The 22,765-nt window shown below is 39.3% G+C and overlaps 1 protein-coding gene across 4 annotated transcripts in view; it reads left to right on the forward strand.

Annotated features, from left to right (window-relative positions):
* The window catches only part of UVRAG (UV radiation resistance associated), a 264,247-nt gene that overhangs the window by 172,128 nt on the left and 69,354 nt on the right, over positions 1-22,765 (forward strand). For all 4 annotated transcript variants that reach the window (XM_054576288.1, XM_054576290.1, XM_054576289.1 and 1 more), the window contains one exon: positions 20,133-20,211. In XM_054576288.1, the coding sequence (XP_054432263.1) occupies positions 20,133-20,211 (79 nt within the window). The remainder of the gene's footprint in view (positions 1-20,132; positions 20,212-22,765) is intronic.

The following is a 22,765-nucleotide window of genomic DNA, read 5'->3' on the forward strand; positions in this document are numbered from 1 at the left end:
CTAGTGTAACTAGTGTAGTAACCATTTTATGATCATGAATGGGCCTAAAACAGTTCTTTAAGGATGGCAGGCTGGAAAGATGGGAAAACCTGAGCCTTTGGTAAGGTCGTTAAGGTCCAGAGTTAAGCCAATTCTGGAACTAGTTTGTCTCCATTCTTCTTACTTAAATCAGTTGATTGGGGTTCTTTGTCACTTGAGGGTGAAAGCATGGCAGAGATAGGGAGGGAGTGTAGCGGTGGGGACAAAGGAGACTCCCTTTGAAGAATCTGTAATGTTTTATTTATTTTAACTAAAAATGCAAAATAATATCAATTGTTGGTAGTGGATATAGAGATTTGCTCATTCTTCTTTGATTTAAAAATATCTTAAAAAATAAAAGGAGAAAAACAGGTGCCAGATAAGTTGTATAAACATTAAGGACAGAGATGTGGGAATGGTTGTTTTAAGTTGAGGGCAACTGGGAAATATTTCTCAGCAAATGAATCAAGAATCAGTTTTTATTCATTTAATAAACACTTACTGAGATTTTACTGTGTATAAGCTATTGTGGTGTTCAATTGGAGTTTATGCTTGAAATCACTTCGTATGTTTGCATTAAAGTCTACATTTTAAATTAGACCACCTCCAGCATTAAATCCAAATTTGGTGAAAAACTTTTGTAACCATATTTATATGATTCAAAAACATATTTGGTCCCATGATTTTGCTAAGCAAAATTCATAAAACAAATTATTCTTGCCTCTGGTGGAAGAATGAGGAGAACTCTGGCTCCTAAATTTCTACTATTCTTTCTTGGGATAGTAATCACACTCAGCCCTCAAATTACACCATACATGTGTATGTGGTTCTGAGATATGATCATTTTTAAAAAGCCTGTGTTTAAAAATGCGGACTTGGGTGTAAGAACCGAGTTAGCTGTCCTCCTCACCCTAACGTTGGGCAAGTCACCTTCCAAGCCTCAGTTTGGTGAGAGTGTCAGTTTGGAGTTTGCCTGTGGAAACCTCAAATTGACAATGACTTAAACTTATAAAATTTTATTATCACACATAAAAATCCAGTGATCAGTCATTCAATTGCAGTTCCATAAACACTTCAGAAAATCCAGGCTCCTTCAAGCTTTCTGCTCTGCCATCTAGCGTGTGGCCCTCATCTACAAGATGGTGGTTGGAATGTCGGTCACTATTTATCTAGCAGGAAAATGGGCACTCTTTCCTCTAATGGAGACTTCTCTATTCTCCGGCCTTCACAAGAGACTGAGCAATGTGTTTCTTCTGAGTGGACTCCTAATCTTTAGGGGTTCTGTCAACCACAGAAAAAGAGAATGGGTGTTGGGTAGCAATCACCAGTCTCTGCCAAGGGGTAGTTTTAAAAATTAAATAATCATGTAAAGCACAGCACAAGAGCCAGACACACAAAGAAGAATGAAACGTGCTATTTTAATCATTAATGGACTTCAGACTTCTAAGTGAACAAATATATTTATCTTTTCTCCCCTACATCACACTGAAATAAAAGTACAGGGATTGAAATTTAAAAAGCATAAACCAATAGTGACCAAAAGCATGAGAAGCAACCTCAAGTGAAGAGATGGCAACAAAATTGTGAAAACTGGAAAACAGATGCAGGAGTAGCAGCGAACTTAGTCAACTGGAAAAACTAAGACTTGTGAGGGGGAAAGCTTAGAGGCAAGCTGATTTGTGCTGCAAAAATCCAGAAAAGCTCAGAATTAGAGGCTAGGTTATCTTTGAAGATGAGACAGGCGTGGCTGGAAGTTTGTGTTAGAAGTCATTGTGCCCCAGCAACTCCTCCTCGTGCTGCTGCTTCTCCCTGCAATAGCAGGAAACTTGAAGTGTGCTCCTAAGAGGCTGAACCAGACTAACGCTGGACTCAGGGACCACCAGCATAACGAAGGGCGGAGGTGCCAGCCCAAGAGGAATTGTGTGGATGCCTACACACTGGAGGACAAAATTGATAAGAAAGTGGAAAACTGATTGATCCAAGAGAAAATGCAACTCTTTAAAGTTGTACATCCCCTAGTGAAACTGCTGTCCTATTCATGCACTTTTCAATTAGCATTTTTGTGCCTCAATTTTAAGAGTGGTCAGCTAAGGGTCATCAGATATTTGAGGAGAACTTTCTCATAAAATACAGAAGCCACAATAAGTGATCAAATAAGAAATGGTAAGGGGAGAAAGAATATAGGGATCAATCAAAAGCAAAAATTTGTTTTAAAAAAAGATTTTTCATATCTTCCAAGAGACATGGGAAAGAGTACAGAAAAGGAACAGAGAAAACAGAGGGTCGGAAATCCAAGAAATAATATAAGAAAAATTCTAATAATTGAGAAATTTGATTTCAGATTGAAAGAACCAGCGATGTTTTGAAATGCCACAGACAACGAAAAGATTCTGAAAACTTGCAGAGAAAAATACATGCAAAGGAATAGGAATTGTGGTATCTGACCAAAGGCAACACTGAAAGCTAGAAATCAGTGGAAGAATGCCTTCAAAATACTGTGGAAAATTATTTCTATAACCCTAGATCTGTATATCTGTCAAACTATCAAATACAGGGGAAGGAAAAAAACTTTTCAGACATGAAAGTCCTAAAAAAAAAAATGTCTACCTATGCACCTTTCCTGGGAAGCTCCTGGAAGATATGCTCTATTAATACAAGGGAATCAACCAAGTAAGAGAAAAACATCATTTAAGGAAAAGAAGGAGTCCAACACAGCAGAGAAGCAAAGGGATCTCAGGATGATTGTGAAGGGAAATCTTAGAAGGTCAGTTCTTCAACTGGCCTAAAGAGTAGGATGATGAAGGACTCCCAAGAAAGAGTGAAATGGATAGATTATCTTATGCATTTAATTATATTGAGAGGTAATTTGTATTGCTTTCAGGGAGTCAGGGAATGAATTAGAGATACATCTGTAAGTTAAGCAAATGAAGAAACTAGATAGTTATTAACTCCAGGAAGAACCAAGTTGAAGAGAATAAATATTAGACATTATATGGCTCAGCTCAAAGTAATGATTATATGGTTATATTGTAATGTTGCATATTTTTTAACCATTTTTTAATTTTTTAATTAGAGTTGACATACATTATTACAAGTTTCAGGCATACGCTGAGTGATTAGATAGCACGCAACTTACTGATCATCCCAGTAAATCTTGTGCCCATCCGACACCATACATAGTTACTAGATAATTATCAACTATATTCCCTATGCTATACTTTACATCTCCATGACTGTTCTGTAACAGACGATTTGTACTTTTTAATCCCTTCACCTTGTTCAGCCATCCTTCCAACCCCCTTCCATATGGCAACTGTCAAAATGTTCTCTGTATCTATGAGTCTATTTCTATTCTATTTGTTTGTTAGTTTTTAGATTCAATTGTTGGTACATACATATTTATTGCCATTGTATTGTATATTTTAATTTTTTTCCTTCTTAAAGAAGACCTCTTAATATTTTATAGAATACTGTTTTGGGTGTGATGAACTCCATTAGCTTTTTCTTTTTTTGGAAAGCTCTTTATCTGTCCTTTGATTTTAAATGACAGCTTTGCACAGTAGAGTAGTCTTGGTAATAGTCCCTGCTTTTCATCACTTTGAATATTTCTCGCCAATTCCTTCTGTCCTGCAAACATTCTATTGAGAAATCAACTCCCAGTCTTTTAGGAGCTCCCTTGTAGGTAACTAACCACTTTTCTCTTGCTGCTTTTAAGATTCTCTCTTTGTTTTTAACCTTTGACATTTTAATTATGGTGTGTCTTGGTGTGGGCCTCTTTGGGTTCATCTTGTTTGGGACTTTCTGCACTTCCTGGACTTGCATGTCTATTTCCTTCACCAAGTTAGGGAAGTTTTCTGTCCTTATTTTTTCAAATAGATTTTCAATTTCTTGCTCTCTCTTCTCCTTCCGATGCCCCCATGATGCAAATGTTGATATGCTTGAAGTTGTTCCAGAGGCTCCTTACACTATCCTTTTTATCTTCTTCCTGGTCGGATTGCTTCTTGGATTCTTTTTCTTCTTGTTGGTCTGATTGGGTGATTTGTTGCTTCCTTATATTCCAAATCACTGATTTGATTCCTGGCTTCATCTGCTCTACTGTTGATTCCCTGTAATTATTCTTCATTTCAGTTAGTGTATCCTTCATTTCTGACTGGTTCTTTTTTATGCTGTTGGAAGTTTTCATTAAGTTCATTGAACATCCTTATAACCAGTGTTGTGAACTCTGCATCTAGTAGATTGCTTATTTCCATTTTGTTTAGTTCTTTTCTTGTGTTTGTTTCTATGTATTAGGTAGAGCTACCATGTCGTCCAGGCTTGGCACAGTGGCCTAATATAGTAGGTGTTCTGTAGTGTTCAATAGCACAGCCTCTCTGATTACCAAAGCTGGCACTTGAGGTGTGCTCCTTGTGTGGGCTGTGTCCCCCCTTCTCTTATAATTGAGCCTTGATTGCTGTGGGAGGGATTTACCCCCAGACTGATAAGCTACAAGGTCCGGCTGTGATCACCGACCACTGTGGAGGAATCAGGGGTTCCAGGGCCCACCCCACAGAGAAGGACTGACTCTGGCACAGCTCTGGTGCCCACTGAGTCTGTTTGTGAAGGTGTTTGGGTAGTGGTGCTTCTCTGAAGCTGTCCACTGGGTGTGCTGGTTCTGGGCCTCCTGGGGGGTGCAGACTAAGGTCAACCACTGCCTGTGTTCTGTCCAGGGACACTGGTATGAGCTACAAAACGATCTGCAGATGGCTGCTACTTGTGTTGGACTTGAAAGTGCCCAGGCAAGGCCAATCTGTGAACCAAGCCTGGCTGCTGGTAGTGCTGGGCCTGAGACCATTAACTGAGAGGTGCAGGAGAGGCTGAGGCCAATTGCTGCTTGTTTGAGAGATTTTAGGAAAATCTGATGCATGAACCAGGACAGGCCATTTATATGGAAAAGGCACTGGCAACAGCTTGGGTGGGCCCAAAAGTTGGGCAGTCGGGGCCTTGGGGAATCACCAAGGCGACAGACAGTGCAAGCCAAGTTCATGGAGTCTCAGATACGGTGCCTGCCTGCTGGCTCTGTAGCGGGAGGACTTATCAAAGGAACAGTGGCCTCTGTCTAAGAGAAAGCTTCCTTCCCAGCTCTTGCCTTGATGGTTGATGTTTCACTTCTTTCCCATATGCTTCTGGTGCCTTTCAAGCCCCAGCACTGGAGCTCAGAGGCAGTGAGTCCAAATAAGTGCGTGTGTGGACCCTTTTAAGAGGAACTGCTTGGGACCCCAGAAGCCCTCCATTTCCCTCACTCTCAATCTCACTGGTTTTTTACAGCCAGAAGTTGTGGGGGACTTCTCTTCCTGACACTGAAACCCGGGGCCGGCCAGCCTGGTTTGAGACTGGGACCTTTTGCTCCTCAGGGGGAACCCCTACAGCCAAGATATCACTCCCAATATTTATCTGCCACACATGGGTGTGGAACCAGCCTATTATGCATCTGTGCCCCTCTTACTGGTCTCTGTGTGGCTTCTTCTTTAATTCCCTGTTGGAGGACTTCCATTCAGCCAGATTTCAGGCGGTTCTGAATGATGGTGGTTCTGTAGTTCAGTTGTAATTTTGATGTGGTTGTGAAAGGAGGCGAGTACTGCGTTTACCTACACTGCCGGAAGGCCCTGCTCCATGTTGATTTAATTAGCAATTGCGGCGTTGACCCTACTGAGACAAAGGGAGGAAGGGGAAACAAATGCTGTGGGACGAGATGGAGAAGCCGTGTAGGAGAGAGAGAGATTCTCATTCTCCCCAGTAGGTGGTCTGTAGATTATTTTTAAAACCGTAGTATCGAGAAACAGGAATATAAGATATTGTTAGATATATGGAGGGTAAATAGCAAGAAAGCAAGCAGCTTAAAGTGCTGAGAATAATTGGCTCTGGGGTGAGGAATGGCGGTAGAAGGTGTTAGCTAATAAACATGTAAACTAACATTTTAAGCTGTACATATATTATTTTGATTAAAAATAAATATTAATTTTTAAGTATGCTTCATATTTACAAAATCTTTTTATTTGTAAACCAATTTAATACAATTCAGTGAACATTTGTTCAATGATTGTTGTGTTAGCTCATTGTATGAGAGAGACATGTAAATACACGATTGTGAAACACAGCCTAATGTGATTATATGCTTCTAAATGATGGATAAACACTGATAAATTTTATGGAAGAACCATCATTTCTGATTTGGGAACTCTTGGAAGGCTTCCAAATGGACAGAGTATTTGCATTGGGTCTCAGAGGATGAGAAGAATTTGAATGGGAGATGAAATGCCAGCTGTGGCCAGTGTTGTCCCACCACGACTGGAAAAGTAAATGTGTGTAGGAAAGAAGTCTGGGAGAGCTGTGGGAGGCTGTGTTGACTTCTCTGCCTTTCCTAGACATTTCTGTTAGTCATTTTTTCCCTAGGATTTACCCCTCCCTGCCCTATCACTCAGACACTCCTAAATTTAGTATTGACTTTACTGTGCTGGGTTAGGTTGTTCTCTCTCTCTGCTGGCATCCTGACTCTTAAACTTTTGGTCTAATTTAGAGAAGGATAAGGGAAGGGAAAAGAAAATCTTGGTTTTACCTGGCCAAATGTAGATTCCTGAATATAGAGATAGAAACTCTCCTGACCTCATAGGCCGCTAGATACGGCTGTTACCTTTTTTTGAGGTCCTGAGATTAAACACTCATTTTTGCAGTTTGAATATAATTCTTAGAACCCTTGAGAGTAATATAAGACACATCTAATTGTTTGCAAAGAAATGTAATAATTTCATAACTGTAAAATAATTCATTCCTGTTATTTGTTAAAAGTGCTTTTGAGAAATAATTGGGCAAGTAACTGGGGGTGGGGGCGGGGGGCGGCGGGGGTGTGTGTGTGTGTGTGTGTGTGCGCGCGCGCGCACGCGTGCGTGTGACATCCTCCAAATTTAGGTTTTTGTGCTCTGAATTTGTTTTCTTTTATATTGTTGGGTCCATAAGAAGAAAGGCTGGCTTAGAACTAAATAGCAGAGCTAAACCATATGTTTTATACCAAATTAGAAACAGGTGAAGGTTGTTAAAATCCAGCAAGAGCTTACAAAAGCTTTAGACTCAAGTTTGTATTAAAGGCAGGTGCTTATATGTACAATAAAAAGCAGTCACCAGCACACCAGCTTATTGATACATATGTGATTGATCTTTTTGGATAAAAACAAGGAGGAGTTAATAAATCACTGCACATAGCTATAAAGATGTTTGGGCTTGAAAGCCTGGCCTGTAAGAGCAAATGTGGACCCTGAAGGAAATTTATGAAGCATAGATCCTTTTAGCTTTACTTAACAGCTAACATCTGACTGACCCAGGGGGACCATGGAAATTTATTGCTGGGCCATTCAAATATTTAAGCTGTTGTGTGATGTAGAACAGGTAAAGATTAGCCCAATAACAAATATGAGGCTATAAAATAAAATGAGATTTCGATGACTTGTAAGTACTTGTCAGAGGTCAGCTCCAGTGACTGGTCAGAAATGGGAAAAACTTGTTGATAATTAGAGGAGATTGATTATGACAACCTAGATGTTAGCATTGTGTTCTGTCAGATCAATGATCCCTGGAGATCCTTCCTCCTGTGAAATCCATACATAAACAGAATAACTTTACAGACTTCTTAGGTTGTATTTTTGTGCTCTGAAGTTGGGTAAAATGATGAGTCGAGGTGATTCCTTTTGCAATTTCATAATTGAAATGTGTCTTTTTCGTATATGTTCTCAATATATGGAATTCCTAGACAGTATATTCATTCCAGAAAACTTATGTATGTGATTTTGAGCTTTGACATCTAGAAAGTAGGTAGAAGTTTTTAGGCTTTCTGATGGTGATCTAAAATTTACCAATAAAACTTACATAGTTAGATTTATGCACACAGTTATTGAAAAATCAATCAAGTGGATATTTCAAAAACTTGTGGATTTATTTCCAAATCTTTTGTCCACTTTTGTTTGTATTAGTTGCAAGAGTAATAAATGTATATGATATTGTTACTAGGACTTTAGAAGTTACATTCTGGACTTTAATGAGGTCTGTAGTTATTGGTGTTGACAGTATCGGCCTTTTTGCTTAGTGCTTAACCCAAAATGCTGTCATATAAAAGCTACATTTGGTGGTTTGTAAGGTACCAGCTTATCAAATCAGTTGACAAAACGGTAAAAATTTGGTTCGTGAATGTCTGATTTATAGGATGAAGAAATCCCACAAATCTTTTATAGAAATCTTAAATAAGTGGGATTTACAAAATAGGATTATTTTACAGTGTAGAATTAAGCATAGGATTAGGTGTCAAACAAGCTTTGGTTAGAATTTTAACCTCACCATTCTATCTATACATTTACTCCTTTCTCCATTCTATAAATAAATATGTTCTAGACAGTGTGCTCTAGGAACTGCGATACAGTATTAATAATATATAGGCTCATAGCTTTCATTCTTGTAGAAGATACTACAAAGGAATAAACAAGCAATTGCAATACAGGGTAAAAGTTACAGTGTTAGTAAGTGTGAAGGGTTCTGAGAGAACACAAGGGAGAGAATAATCCAAACTCAGCGCAGGGCTGAGGTGGAGTGGGACTGGTGGTCACAGTTGAGTGTTAGGAAAGGCTGTGCGACCATGGCCACCTCAAGAACAGTGCCTATAGGAGAGTCGCTGGCACTCTATGGATATGAGCGCTAATGGTGCTGCCTAACGCGTAAGAGACGGTAACTGCAGTCCAGCATCAGTGGCCTTGCCGTTGCTGTCGTGTGGGCACTGCTCACCGACTCCCACTCTAGTGCTTGGGGGTGCTGCTTCCTATTAATTCACAGCAAACGGCACTCCGTAACTTGAAATTTTCTCCCCACCAAAAACTTTGTGTTTTGTAAAAAAGAGAGAAAATTTTTTAAAAATTTATCTTTTGAGCAAAACTCAAAAGCACTTTCTAAAAAGAAGAGTTGAATGTCAAGGCATATTAAAGTTAAAGAAAGAAAGAATGGCAAAAGTGTTTCTGAATCTTAAAATTTATTATTATTTTTTAATTTACGGGGCTAGGAATCACTTAAATATTTGTTAAATGTTAATTTTTTTCAATTAATTCTTTAATGTATTCATTTATTTGCAGATATTTGTTGATTACCTACTGTGAGTAAGACTCGGAGCTCAACACCCATGTCCTCAAGGAGCTTACACTCTAGTAGAGGAAATGAGACATTTGTGTAGGGGAGGAAGTGCCAGGTGCATAAGAATGCTGTGTAATTTCAGGAGGCAGCAAAATAAATAAAAAATTGGTATTTCCCCTTGTGTCACTTAAAGATAGTGTGGGGGGAGTGGTAAAGCATAGTAATATTAACAATGGAATGAATACCTACTGTATTCTTATATCTGTGCTAGTTCATAGATTATTTTGTTTAATTTTCACAGCAATCCTGAAAGACTGGTATTATTAAACCCATTTTAGAGATGCGGAAATAGGGACACAGTAGTTTATATTACAAATAGCAAAGCTGAGGTCTGAGCCTGTGCCTCTCTGACCTCAGAGCCTTAACTTTTTACATGTAAATCCCCATTTTCCTTTTCTCTTCCTCTCCCACTAGAAATTGGTATTGTAATTAAACAAATAATTTTTTATTAAGGACTGAGCGCCTATTATGTTCCCAGCACTGATAAGGAAGTGATTTACAGAAAATATTAGGTGCACTGATATATTTAAGCAAACCTACATTATATGCGCACGTTATCAAATTGTCTTTAGAAATTCAGAATGGTGGATGGTTTTTCTTCCTAATTCATGTTCCAGAAGGAAACATCTTCTGGCACTTACAAATATGGTAGGTTTATGTACTTTTCATGCTTAATTGTAAGGATTTGGGGAGGGGGAGTTAATATTTACAAGTTTTTGTGGGAAACAGGTGCTGTTAAACCTGGGCAAATACAGGATGGCTGTTAATATATGCAACATGATTTTGATTTACTTGGCAGAATTTTTATTTTACAAAATTGACTATTAAAAAAGACATGGTTTCCATCCTTTGATTTTACTCAGTTCACTGAAATTTGCCTGTAGACTATTTTTCAGCAGTTACCAAAACAATATGGAAAAACTGGAAGGTTACTGAAAGGAAATTGATACTGAAGCTAACAATTTCCACAACCCGGCAACCTACCAATTTAAAAAAAAAAGGGAATTATTTTTAACTTCCTTACTGAAATTATTTGGAATTTTATTTCCTTGAAATTCCATTCTCTTTTTAGTAAAGTTCTCTCTAAAGAACTATATTTAATATTGGCAACGTGAATAATCTGATGTAAATCTTTTCATTACATGATTTCTCCTTTAAAAACTTGTGATGGCATCTTATTATTTATCATATAGAATTTCATCTCTTTTGGCTGGCATATATAATCTCTTATTATATATTCTCTCTGTTTTCACTCTTCTTATTCTCCTACAAAAACTTCTGTCACCCTCTGTGAATTATTTCCACATTGTTATATTTTTGTTTGCTGCTTCTCCTCTGGTCTGTTACCTCTATTCTTTCTTCCCTGCTAGATCATTCCTCTTTGCTCTCTGAAACCCCTCTCAATGATTATAATATATACATCTTCAACCTCTTTAGTATATAACTATGTATGCAACTATGATAAACAGCAGTAGTATATAACTAGATGTAGGTAAAACTGCTAGCTCGCCCGACAGGGTTACTTACCCTGGAGCCTTCTGAAGGAAAGTCTGCTTCTTGTGTTACCTCCCATACCTCTGGGTCTAGAGCAAGTGATATCCTATGTGTTTCCCAATGTCTGTTTAAAGTCATTTTTCAGTGACTTGTACGTAGTATTTTTGGCACTTGGAGTGGATCATTTTTAACACCTCTTTCTCTAAATTGATAAAATTATTTTCAGTAATGATCATGAAATGAAACAAAGAATAATCACCAAAAAAAGGAAAGCATGAAATTTTCTTTTATTGAAAGAAAATTTATATATATATATATATATATTTTAATTTTATTTATTTGCTTTTATTGAACACAATTTGTGTGCTCATCTGCATGGAACAATTTTTTTTCTTTTTTTTAAATTTTTTTTTTTAGTGTTCAAATACATTTGTCTCCATTTTCCCGCCACCACTTCCCCCTGCCCCCCACCCCCACTTCCCACCCTCAGTCCTTCCCCACTTTGGCTTTGTCCGTGGGTCCTTTACGCATGGGCCATGCAGGAAGCAACCAACCGATGGATGTTTCGCTCCCTCTCTTCCCTCTCTCTAAAAATAAAGAAATAAAATCTTTATTTTTTTAAAAAAAGATCAATCTTTAACAAAAGATTTTTTTTTAATTCTCTACAGATAATGTACCCCATTGTAGGCATTATAGACCGCCGCCGTCCTGCCCCGGGCTGGGCCACTGTCATTGCGCGCCAACCCCAGTAGCTTCACACTTACAGGCACTGTCTAGTCAGTGTTCTAAACACCCTTATCCCATCGCTCTTACCTCTAACCCACTTACTTACTGGAAAAAAATCAAACAGTAGACTGTAAATTTATGGTCTTCTGTTTCAGTTGGACTGATAAGTCCTAGGTAGCTGGTTCTCCTTCCACATGCCTGTCTCAAATCTTCTCTACTTTTTTCCATCCCCAGAATGAAAGGATGAATCACCTCATTTCTAACTTCATAGGGAAATCAGATATCACATGGGAATATTTGAACCTTCCAGCAAAGCACCTCAAAACCTTTTATAATTATCTTCATCATCTTCAAAACGCGCTTTACTTCCTTGACCCTGACCTGGCGGTCCAGTCGTTCAGCTGAGTCCCCTGAAAGTGCATCTGCATGATCAGTAACTCTCCTCTATGTTCAGGCTCTTCTCAGAGAGTTCAGCCTGCCTCTTGCCCTGTCTGAACCTGAATTTTGCATTAGGACCCCATTTTCCCGAAGCCTTACCATTGGCAGCTATTTATTTTCTTATATATTAGGTGTTCAGATTCAAAAGTTGAGTTTGTGGTTTTCTTGCTCTTTGTTTTTTCTACATTCTTCTCTTCTCTGTTGGTAAAACAAACATACAAGAACCCTATTCACTTGAGACATATGCCCTTCAACTATACCACTCTTTCATCTCCCGGTCTCAGTGATAACCCCCTTACTCATCATGTACTTTGGCAACAGAGAAACAGAAGAAACAGAGCATACAGGAAAGACAAATAGTTTGTCTCTCTACGTCAATTCTTGTTATTATGGATGACATTAACACACAGTGGGTGATTCATCCGACACCCTGGCCCCTCATTTTCTTGACCTTTGTCACCAGTGACCTCTTACACTCCATCATTTTTATTTACTCCCATGGTTACACTCTGATCATGTCATCATTTCCGTCCACATTCAAGACCTGATTCAGGAATTTTACTCTGCCTCTCCTCGTTCAGCTTGTTTGTCCAGTCATTTGTTTATTGCTCCTCTTGGTGACCTTCAGACCCTGGCCCCTTTATCCAGTTCAGATTTTATAGCTCATTATTTTTGTGACACCTTTGTCTTGCCCACCGTGACTTTCTGTTACCCTTAGAGCCCTGCTGCCCATTTTCTTTATACCTGCTGCACCCAAGCAAATGTCACACAGTAGTATCATTATACATTCATGATTAATAACCGCTTCTGGGCTCTCTGTAGTGGTCAGCAGCTCTAATAGATTTCTTCGTTCAAACTGTTCTACCATTTAATCAACCCTCTACCTCACTGGGCCAAACAAAACATTGACTTACTCATGATACCTCCCCCTCCATCATCTTTCACTTCCAGCCTATAACCAAATGTTACGATTTTATCTCCTAAAAGTCTTCCAAATTAGTCTTCCTTTCCCTGCTCATTATACCATCACCTTAGTCCAAGCCACTAGAGATCGCTGCAACGAGCTGGTCTCACCTTCTCTAAATCATTCTCCATTGTAATCAGCATAATTTTTTCCAAATGCAAATCTATCATTGCCAGGAAAGTTGAGAGAGAAAGGATTAGTTTAAGAAGGAAGGTATCAAATGCAGAACTAAAGCAAGTTATACCTTTGTTTCAAGTCCTTCCATTTTTTCTTTCCTAGGGGAAAAAAAACGGACTATGATCTGACATGGTCCAGAAGGCTCTGCATGACCTGCCTCTCTGTCAGCTTCATCTCTTATCACAAGTCTCCTCAGTCCAACTCTACTTTTCTTCTTTCAATTCCTCAACACCCCATACTTCCTCCTGCCACGGGCCTTTCCTGTGCGGCTTCCTTAATTAGAGCATTCCTCCCCGTAGCCCCTACCCACCTCTGAGATCTCAGCGCAAGTGTCACTCTCTCTCAGAAGTCTATCCTGATTCTCAGTCTTTTGTCTACCTCTTTTCTGGAATAGTGTTCTTTTCTTTCCGAGTACTTAATTTATAAATTCTATAGTTGTTATTGTGATTCTGTGAGCGATGTCTGTCCACTCCACTGGACTTTAAGTTCCATTATCTGTGTTTGCCCACCTTTATATCTCTACCACCTTGTATTATACCTGGCACATATGGGAAATGTTGTTGAATAAATAAACTGTATCTGCAGTGATCACTTTCTTTCATCCTCCCTGTTATAGTGGGAGTTGTCCCACCTGCCACCTGAGGCAAATCCTTCCCCTGCGCTCTCCCCATAGGAGGGCGAGCCTGTCCCCTCCCACCTTCTCAGGGTGTTCTTGCTGCTGTGCTTCACCGTGGCCCTCCGGTTACTGAGCTCCCTCCTCTCTGTGCCAGACTTCTCGTCATCTCCATTTCCTCACTTCCAGTCTCTCCTGAACTCACACCAGCCTTCCTTCATCTCCCACTACTTCATTTAAACTTGTGTTTACCATATTACCAAAGCTACCTACCAATGAACTCATATAATTATAGCCAGTAGACATGTTTTCATGTCTGTTTTGCTTGACCTGTCAGCAACATTTGACTACTGATGATATCTTCCTTCCTAAATGAACACTCTCTCTGAGCTTTTCTGGTGAGACACTTGGTTTTCCCCACATTTTCCTAACCAGTCCTTTTGTGGATCCTTTTCATTTTCCCATCCCTGTTGATACTCTCAAAGCCCTCTTCTCTACGATTTCTTTCAGCCCCCTCCTTCGTACCTATGGCTCTAGCTTCCATCTAAATTTTTCTAGTTCCTTAGTTGATACTTCCATCCCAAATTCCTCTACTAACTTTACATACAATAACATTTTATATAATAAACATATACATGTATCATATACATACCTGCTGCTCTCCAGCGCTCCCTGTCCCCGTTCATAGATACTCCCATCTGCCTAGTCACTCAGTTGAGAAACCAAAGGGTCATCTTTGATTCCTCTCTCTCACTGTCACTGCTAATATATCTTAAAATCCTTTCACTTCTATTCATAAATTATAGCTCAGATCTATTCATATATGTTCCTCTTCATTGCTGGAATACTTTTTTTTTTTTAGCATGTAATATGTGTTGCTTTATTCTATTTATTTATTTAATGGTTCAAACACATTTGCCTCCATTTTCCCGCCACCACTGCCCCCGCCCCACCCGCCCCCTCCTCTCACTGTCGGTCCTTCCCCACTTTGGCTTTGTCCATGTGCCCTTTACACACGTTCCTGTCATTGCTGGAATACTGATCAAAACATTGCGTTTCTGGCCCGGACCATTGAAACAACCTCCTAACCACGTCTTGTTCCCTCTTATTTACTACTGGTTAACCCCAATCCTGGCACTCCTATGCTTAAAAAATCTTCATTCTCTCCTTGTCCGTAAGGACATATTCTAGATAGCTGCCCTGCGGGGTCCAGGACCTCGTGCTGTCCGGGGCCTGCTGACCGCTCCAGCCTAACCTTGTAGCACTGAGCTGTCATGCTGTGTTCCTCACCCCAGCCCCTAGCTGTCTATTCTAATGTCACCTGTACTTTTATCAAAGTTAAGATGACAACTCCATTCTATCAGTTGCTTAGGCCAGAAAGCCTTGAAGTTATCCTTGACTCCTCCACCTCTCACACTTCGTATGAGGCCTGTTAACAACTCATGTTGGTTCCAGCTTCAAAATAGGAGCGTTCAACCACTTCTCACCACTCCACAGCTGCCTTCCTTGTTTAAACTGCCCTTTTCTTTTGCCTGGATTTTTGTAGTGGCCTCTCCATCTTTTCTTTCTTGCTTCCCTGCAGTTTATTCTCACAGAATAGCCAAAGTGTCGATGTCTCTCTTTGCAGAATCCTCCAGAGCTTTCCCTCTTCCTTCAGAGTAAAACCCAAAGCCCTTGCTATGATCTACAAGACCCTGCATGATCTGGACCCATTACCTCTCTGACTTCACCTCCTTTCCCTTTTCCCTCACTCTGCCCCGGCCGTTTTCCACCTTGTACGCCTATGGCCTGCCTTGTGCATTATCAGCTTGCAATGAGTTGTAGATAAAGCTTTAGTAATGTGCAACTTAGTAGAAAAATGTGAGGGTTTTTTTTCTTTCAACATGACAAAGTGAAACATAGTACCTTTTATTCTGCCGGTTGGAAGGAAAGAGAGATGGGCATTTCCAGGAAGTGAGCAAAGGCAGAGAGAGATGAACTTGGTGTGTTCACGAGACTGTTGAGGAAACCTTGTACGCATAGTAAGATTGCGCATAAATGAGGCAGACAGATTGGGTCAGTGAGGCCTGGAAAGCTAGGCAGAGAAGTTAAAATTGAAGACAATGACTGAGGAGGAAGCCGCCCTGAGAAGTGACACGGTTTTTAAAAAGTCTTAAATAATAATACTGTTGTTTAGTAAGTAGAGGACAGGAATGCTGCTGAACATCCTACAGTGAACAGAACAACAAAGAATTTTCCAGAGTGGCAGTGGGAACAGAAAGATAAGACTGTTTCACAGGAAAAATAATGTTTTGACTTAGTGAATCACTACATGTGTAAAAGGCAAAGAAATGGGTAAAAATGGAATCTCATGCTCAGCCTGAGTTGTAGTAGAAAACTAATCTGGACAGGAAAAGTATGTTAAGTTTAAAGTAGTCACGGCCTCAGAACATACTGACTATGTGTTGTCACATTTTTCTACTACTGTGGGTAGAAGTGATATTAATATGCATAATAAAAATTTAAAATTAATTATAGCGATATCCTAATCCCCAGTTGAGCCCTCAAAGCACCAGACCTGGATGTAGGGCTTCAAAGGGGAAAGCAAGACACTGCTACCAAGTTGTAGCCCTTTGTAAAATAGCTCGATTGGGGAAGAGCAGGTAGCACTTACAATAATTGTATCTTTTTAAGGTAAGGTCGATCCAAGGTCAGTTTCTTTTACAACTTTTTCCCCAAACTGAGAAGTATTTTTCATGTACACACACATAAAATAATTGGAATATATATACATAAATACACATACACATCAAAATTTAATTTAAAAAACGTTCTACTTGGAGACCATGAATCTTTTTTGTTTTGTTTTTTTGCACACCATTTACTTCAGTAGGCCAATTCTGCAGCCTTAGCAGATGCCTATCATTATAGTCTCTTACTGTTTTCTTGGTCCTGTCTATCTAATTTTCATATCTAGAATTACAGAATCTTGAAGACAGAGGAGATATTATGCGTCATCTAGTCTACTCGGTCACCATGCTTGGTTACCCCGTGTTAGTTGCTAGGGCCACTGTAACAAAGTACTATGGACTTGGTGACGTCAAGCAGCACAGCAGCAGTCTATTTTCTCATGGTTCAGAAGGCCAGGAGTCTGAAGTCAAGGTGTCAGCAGGGCCACACTTCCTCCAAAGGCACGAGGGGAGACACTTGCCTTGTCCTTTCCAGCTTCCGGTGGCTCAGGCCTCCCTTGGCTTGTGGCTGTGTAACTCTAGTCTCTGCTTTGAGCTTCCTATGGCCTCCATTCACATCCAGGTCACATCCACAGGTTCCAAGGATTAGGAGGGTATGGACATACCTTTGGGGGGCCACCATTCACCCCATTAAAACTCCTGAATACATGTCCTTATTTGTTGACCATTCTCTGATTGACTTTCTCTACCCGAGATCTTTCGGATCTTAATTATGTAGTGTAATCAATTTTCCTATAACTTTAACTCTGGTTCTCCCTGCTTGAAGCCATGAGAACAAAGCCAACCTTTTTTTTTTCCCCCTCTGAAAGCCCTTTACTTGCTGCCCCTGAGACTTTCATACTCCAGGCTGAACTCCTCTGATTCCTTCAATCGTTTCTCTCAACATTGTGTCTCCTGGTGACTCAGAGGCAATAGAAATAGTACTGAATTTATCATTGAACACCTAATACTGAGGTCATGTCTTCCACTAAGTAGGTGACCCAGGCCAGGTATTTTCTTTTAAATAACAAAAACACTGGACCACTGCATCTGCACTGCATGCTTTTTATAGTCAAATGAGATTATTACAAAACCTATAAGAAAAGTTCCAATTATTTATCTGTATACTTGTTAAAAAAAAATGAACAAAACTGAACATATATCTCTCAGTATAGTTGGACCCAGTGCAAAGTAGGGAGCAGTATTGCATTCCCTGATTATCTGTCCTGTTCCTTTTAATGCAGATGGGGATCATAGTAGGTTTTTGGTAGTTATGACATAATTCTTTATTTTATACTCATATTACTCTGTATTAAAGAGCTCCAAATTATCCTCACACATAATCTATCTATTACTAATTTATTGATTATTTTACCGTGTAGAGTCTGTGAATTTTTTAATCAATTTGGAAATACAATTTAATTTGAAAAGAATTAATACCGCTCATTTTAATTGCCTTTTCTGTAAGAGTGTGATAATAGAAAATGTGTAGTTCTTCCTCCGGTTATTTAATATAATACTCCCCTTTAGTGAGTCCTTTTTGTGCTGCTAAGGACATTTTTCTGGTTGTACTTGAATGATCCCATTCTTATCTAAACCATCTATAGTTTGCTAATGTGATTCTCTATATTAAATTAAGATGCTTTTGATTTCTGTTTTATGCCTTGATGGTAACAGGTTTTACCCTTTTAAACAGATTTCTTTTTTTAGGATTGCTTAATAAACCTACAAATCCATGCACTTTTGCAAAGCAAGATGAATATGTTAATAGTTATAAGATATTATACTGCTCAACTGGAAGTGACCACTTAAGAATTTCAAAGCAATTTAAGATGTGAATTCTGTCCTAACATTTGATCTGACTTAACAGTTGCCCTATTTGAACCTTCAGCTCTACCCACTCTGTAGATTTGTTCTAATGTTACCTACATACCTTGTGGTTCTTCCTATAAAGAAGCCCCAATAAAGTTTAAAAAAAAAAAAAAGGTCAATGTTGTGAAATCACTGTTTCAGAAATATAGAGGCTTGGTTTTCAGTGCGCACAAATGTCATCTTCCAACATTTTTTATACAGTATCTGTATTTATAAATTGAAAGGGAAGATAGTTTTGGATTTGGAAAGCTTTCCAGATAGTCTTCATGTAATGGTTTATAGAATAACAACTATGATGTACAGAGCTTTAGGGCTCTAGTAGATTTCTTCCAAAGTGCCCCCTTGTTGTTACACCCTTTATATAGGCAGTTTCTTTGCCAGCTGCCCAACACAAATCTGACTGACTCTCAGACACCCCGTGAAAGCCTCATGTTGCACTTTGTTAATCCTGAGTTTGCTTTGCTGTTATTTTTATGCATCTCAGTTTAGGACCAAACCACATATCGTAATTTATTTTTTACTGCTCTTAGTAGGTACAAAGCTCTATCTTTTTGATGGGTGTATGAAGCATTTGCTGTTCCTTTAGTGGAATATAAAGACAGTTCACGACCTTGCTCATTCCCCAGTGCCTGTAAATTTACAGCACAATAGGTTTACCTTTTGGACACTAGGTGATCGGCAACTCTTGAGAACTTAATATAAAGCTCTAAAATTCTCTTCTATTTCCCCTAAAAAAGCAGTATCCTCCAGGTCACATTGGATGTATCTTTTCCTCAGGCAAATGAAATTAAGAATATCCAGTGATTATCACCTACCATTTAGTTCAGTAAGATAATTTTATTCTTGAGAATAATTGTATATTGCAAAACTAAGGAAGGTGGAGTTTTCTTCTTGACCCTATCTGTTTGTAGAGAAATTTGTTTGAGAGGATAAAATATATGCTTGATCTTACGAATCAGGGGAAAATATGACTAAGTAGGTATACTGTAATCTTTCTTCTTCATTTTCCAGGAGTAGGGAAAGGGAAATAGAGAGGGAAACTTATTCCCTAAAATAACTCATTATCTTTCTAAAGATCCACAGATCTGTTGCCTTTGTTGCTTCTGTGAGTCAGGTTAACATGGAAAGTCTTACGAGAACTCTGTGGCATGAGTACATTGCCTTGGAGACAAAGTATCCAAATAGCCACCACTGTGAATATGAATGAATTTTTAATGAATTTTTACTCATATTAGTGCTGTTGATTTGACTGGCTACCTAAAATGAAACAGAAATTGTATATATTGCTCTCGTCTGTTTTGTTTTGTTTTTGTCTTACTCCTCCTTTCCCATTAAGTGGAAGTTGAGATGCTAGGTCCCAGGTATTTGAGGAAAAATTTTCTAGGATCTTAATCTTAGGGTGGTGTGGTTATGATATGTAAATATGAAACATAGTAGCTTTAACTTCTTGGAGTTAGCGGGTCACTTGTTAATTTAATTTTCTATTTAATTTTATTTTTTCCCCATCACCACTTATCCCCCACACCCATTTCCGCCTCCACCCACCCTCCTCCTCGCCCCCACCTGCACTCACGCACCGCTGTTTGTGTCCGTGAGTGCTTTCCCTCTCTCTCCCCACCCCCCCTTTTTTTTGCTCAGTCCCTCTCCCACCCACCCCGGCACCCCCCTCAGGTCACTATGTAATAAAATAATCCCTTGTTGCATGACCTATTCAGTTTTTTTTTCTTTGAAACAAAGTAGCCATTGTTATAATTTAACTAATGTAATGAAGATACTAAGATAATAGGTTTCAATGACCATAACTGACTTCGCCCAAGTCTGCCGATGTTTATACTGTATCCAAGAAACTTCCACCCCTGTCAACAATTTTGAGGTTTCACCCAAATTTTGGAAAACGTCTGATCCTACTTCACCTTTTTTTTAGGTTTCCTTTATACCCAAAAGGAGGGGAGAAGTTGCAGTTTGATTACGGTGTCTATCTTCTGAACAAAAATATAGCACAGGTAAGTAATTCCTCTTTCACTACTCTCCTACTTCCCACGTACAACTACAGTTGACTGTTTTATTTAACCAGTTACAGTGTTAATACAAAGTTCTTTTTTGACCACAGTCTTATTCTTTGCAATTACAAATGCTACAGAGAAGCAATGGGTACAAATCAGAACCCTCCTGTTGAACTCAGAAGCCCCTTACAGGGTTGGTACTTGCTAGTAGAATGTACTTGATTGTGGGCTTTATGACCTTTTGCCTCTGCAGCTTGACCAGCACTGGCTCCCTTCTCACACAGCTTTGTTTTCTTCAGCCGATTCTAGAGGGGCTCATTTTGCACGGGGAGTTGTTTATGGAGTACAAGGTTAGTGACTTTGTCATGTCCTTAATGGTCTTCTCATCATATTATCCAGGACCAAAAAAAGAAAAGACCAGCACATGGCACTTCCAACCCGTATTGGAATTTTGTGGTTATCTCCATATCACACCAGTTAATAAATCATTTAAATAATGTCTTTCCACATGCCATGGAAAGGCTGACAGATGCTGGCTTGGATTTGCATTTTCTTGAGAGAGCCATGCAGCATTTCTTTAGTATACTTGACTCTATTTCAGGAGGTAGACATTTCATACATTTTCTAGTTGTAAAGGAAGATCAGCATCACTGCTTTGTTTTTTATTTGGAAATCCTTCCAATTGGAAAAGTACATGGATGAGTATCCAGGGCTTGGCTGTTACTTAAAAGACATTACCACCTGTATCCTCAGAGCTTTCCATTTTATAGAAGCAATAAGGTTCGTGACCCTTTTGTTTATATGAGCCCAAACTGCCTATTATCTAGATGAATCTAAAGAGTCACTAAACAATTCCCTCATTCATTCCTGGTAGATAACAGAATTACTCCTTGATGTGGTGCCATCTTTGCCTTTCTTCACCTCATCCAACCTCAGTCGAAGGTTTTATTTTTTCACTTTGGTTCTTAATAAGATTCTTATCCTTTCCTGCCATTGGATCCAGTTTCTAGTTTGCAGTCCTCGGTTGGCCCCTGGCTGTAGAACCTCTCACTCATTGCCTCTCAGTTGTCCTGCTTTTATTGCTACCACCCGCCAGCTCGGGCTCTTCACTCCAGGCAGGCAGGCTCGCTCGCCTCACCGTCTCTGGCCCATGACTCATCTTTCCGTGTGCCGTTCTTCCCGCACATGAAAGCTCATGCTTTCCCTCCATTTGTGGCAGGAAAGTATCTCAGTCTAAGAAACAGAACTTTAATTTCAAGGCTACCAGACTCACACTCCTGATCACAATTGTCATACCAGGGAAAAGGCCGTGCTTAGAACTGGTCGAGAGCTGACTGGACTAAGAGCACATTAAGGAAGAGGTCTGAGTGAACTAGAGAGCATCTCCATGTGAAGTCAGCCAGTGTCCAAAAGAGGACATGAATGCTGGGCTCCAGAGTCTGGGAGTTAGAATGTCAGTAATGTTGGCCTCATTACTAGAGCTGAGTTATCTGAGTCCAGAGGCTCCTCTCTTCTTGCCCTGTTTTCTTTTTTCTTTTTGGCTCTAAGCACCTACACCCTAGGTCAGAAGTCTGTTGGAAGATTCCAGGCGAAACCTACTCCTGATTAAGGTTAAGGCTGAGATGCCTGGATTTCCTCATAAATCCCAGCTTCAGAGAGAGAGAGAGAGGCAGAGAGACAGAGAGAGAGAGACATACACACACACTTGTTTCTTCTTAGGGCCAATAGGAATGCCAGAGGTGGTATACAGAGGTGCAAAGAATAGCCCGGCTTGCTTTGAAAACAGGACAAAGATGAAGGCTGACTATGTGCAGTGGAAAATTTGGTGAAGTCAGCCCTCCACGCCAGACTCTTAGCTTTAGTACCTGTTTGGTCCTCACTTTGGAGCATTTCCCAAGTAGCCTCTGACTTTATTCTTAACTGAACCAAGGCCACAAGTAGATTGAACTAATTTTATTCATCTGTTTAAAAAATGGATTACTTCTAGTAATTTTGTATCATGTGTAACTTCATACTCTTTGAAAATGAGAGATTACATTTGTGTTTGTGATTAAGATCCATAGGTTAACCACTCTAAATCCAGAGAGAGCAAGTATCATGCTCTCTGATTTTTTTAAATTTTTTTTGTAACTGTTGTGGCAGTTTTAAAAGGAGAGAATAATAAACTTCTTATAAACAGACTTCCTTAGGTTTCAGAGTTCATTCAGGAAGCCCCTTTCCTAGCATTTAGAAAGAAACTTGTAGCAAATTTGTGACCTTTAACCTTTCTTTGCTTCAACTCTTTTGCACCTCTTACTGTTTCTTGGGTGTGTTTCATTTTGTCTTTGGCCTTTCTACCATCACTTTATTAGGTTTCAACTTATAACAAATCAAAGAACCGTTAATTGTCATGGTTCCTAACCAGGTAATGTATCCATAAGATATTTCTAACTTTTGAAGGTTTATTTTTCTATACAAATATACCAGTACGTGTTGTTAAATGAGAGTTTGTCTTCTCAGTTAGTCTCATTTATACCCCATCTCTAGAGATGTGAACAAATCACACTGTTAGAAT

The sequence above is a fragment of the Pteronotus mesoamericanus genome, unplaced genomic scaffold (assembly GCF_021234165.1).
Source record: "Pteronotus mesoamericanus isolate MK-2021 breed Mesoamerican mustached bat unplaced genomic scaffold, CSHL_Meso_final contig_33, whole genome shotgun sequence".
Lineage (NCBI taxonomy): Eukaryota > Metazoa > Chordata > Mammalia > Chiroptera > Mormoopidae > Pteronotus > Pteronotus mesoamericanus.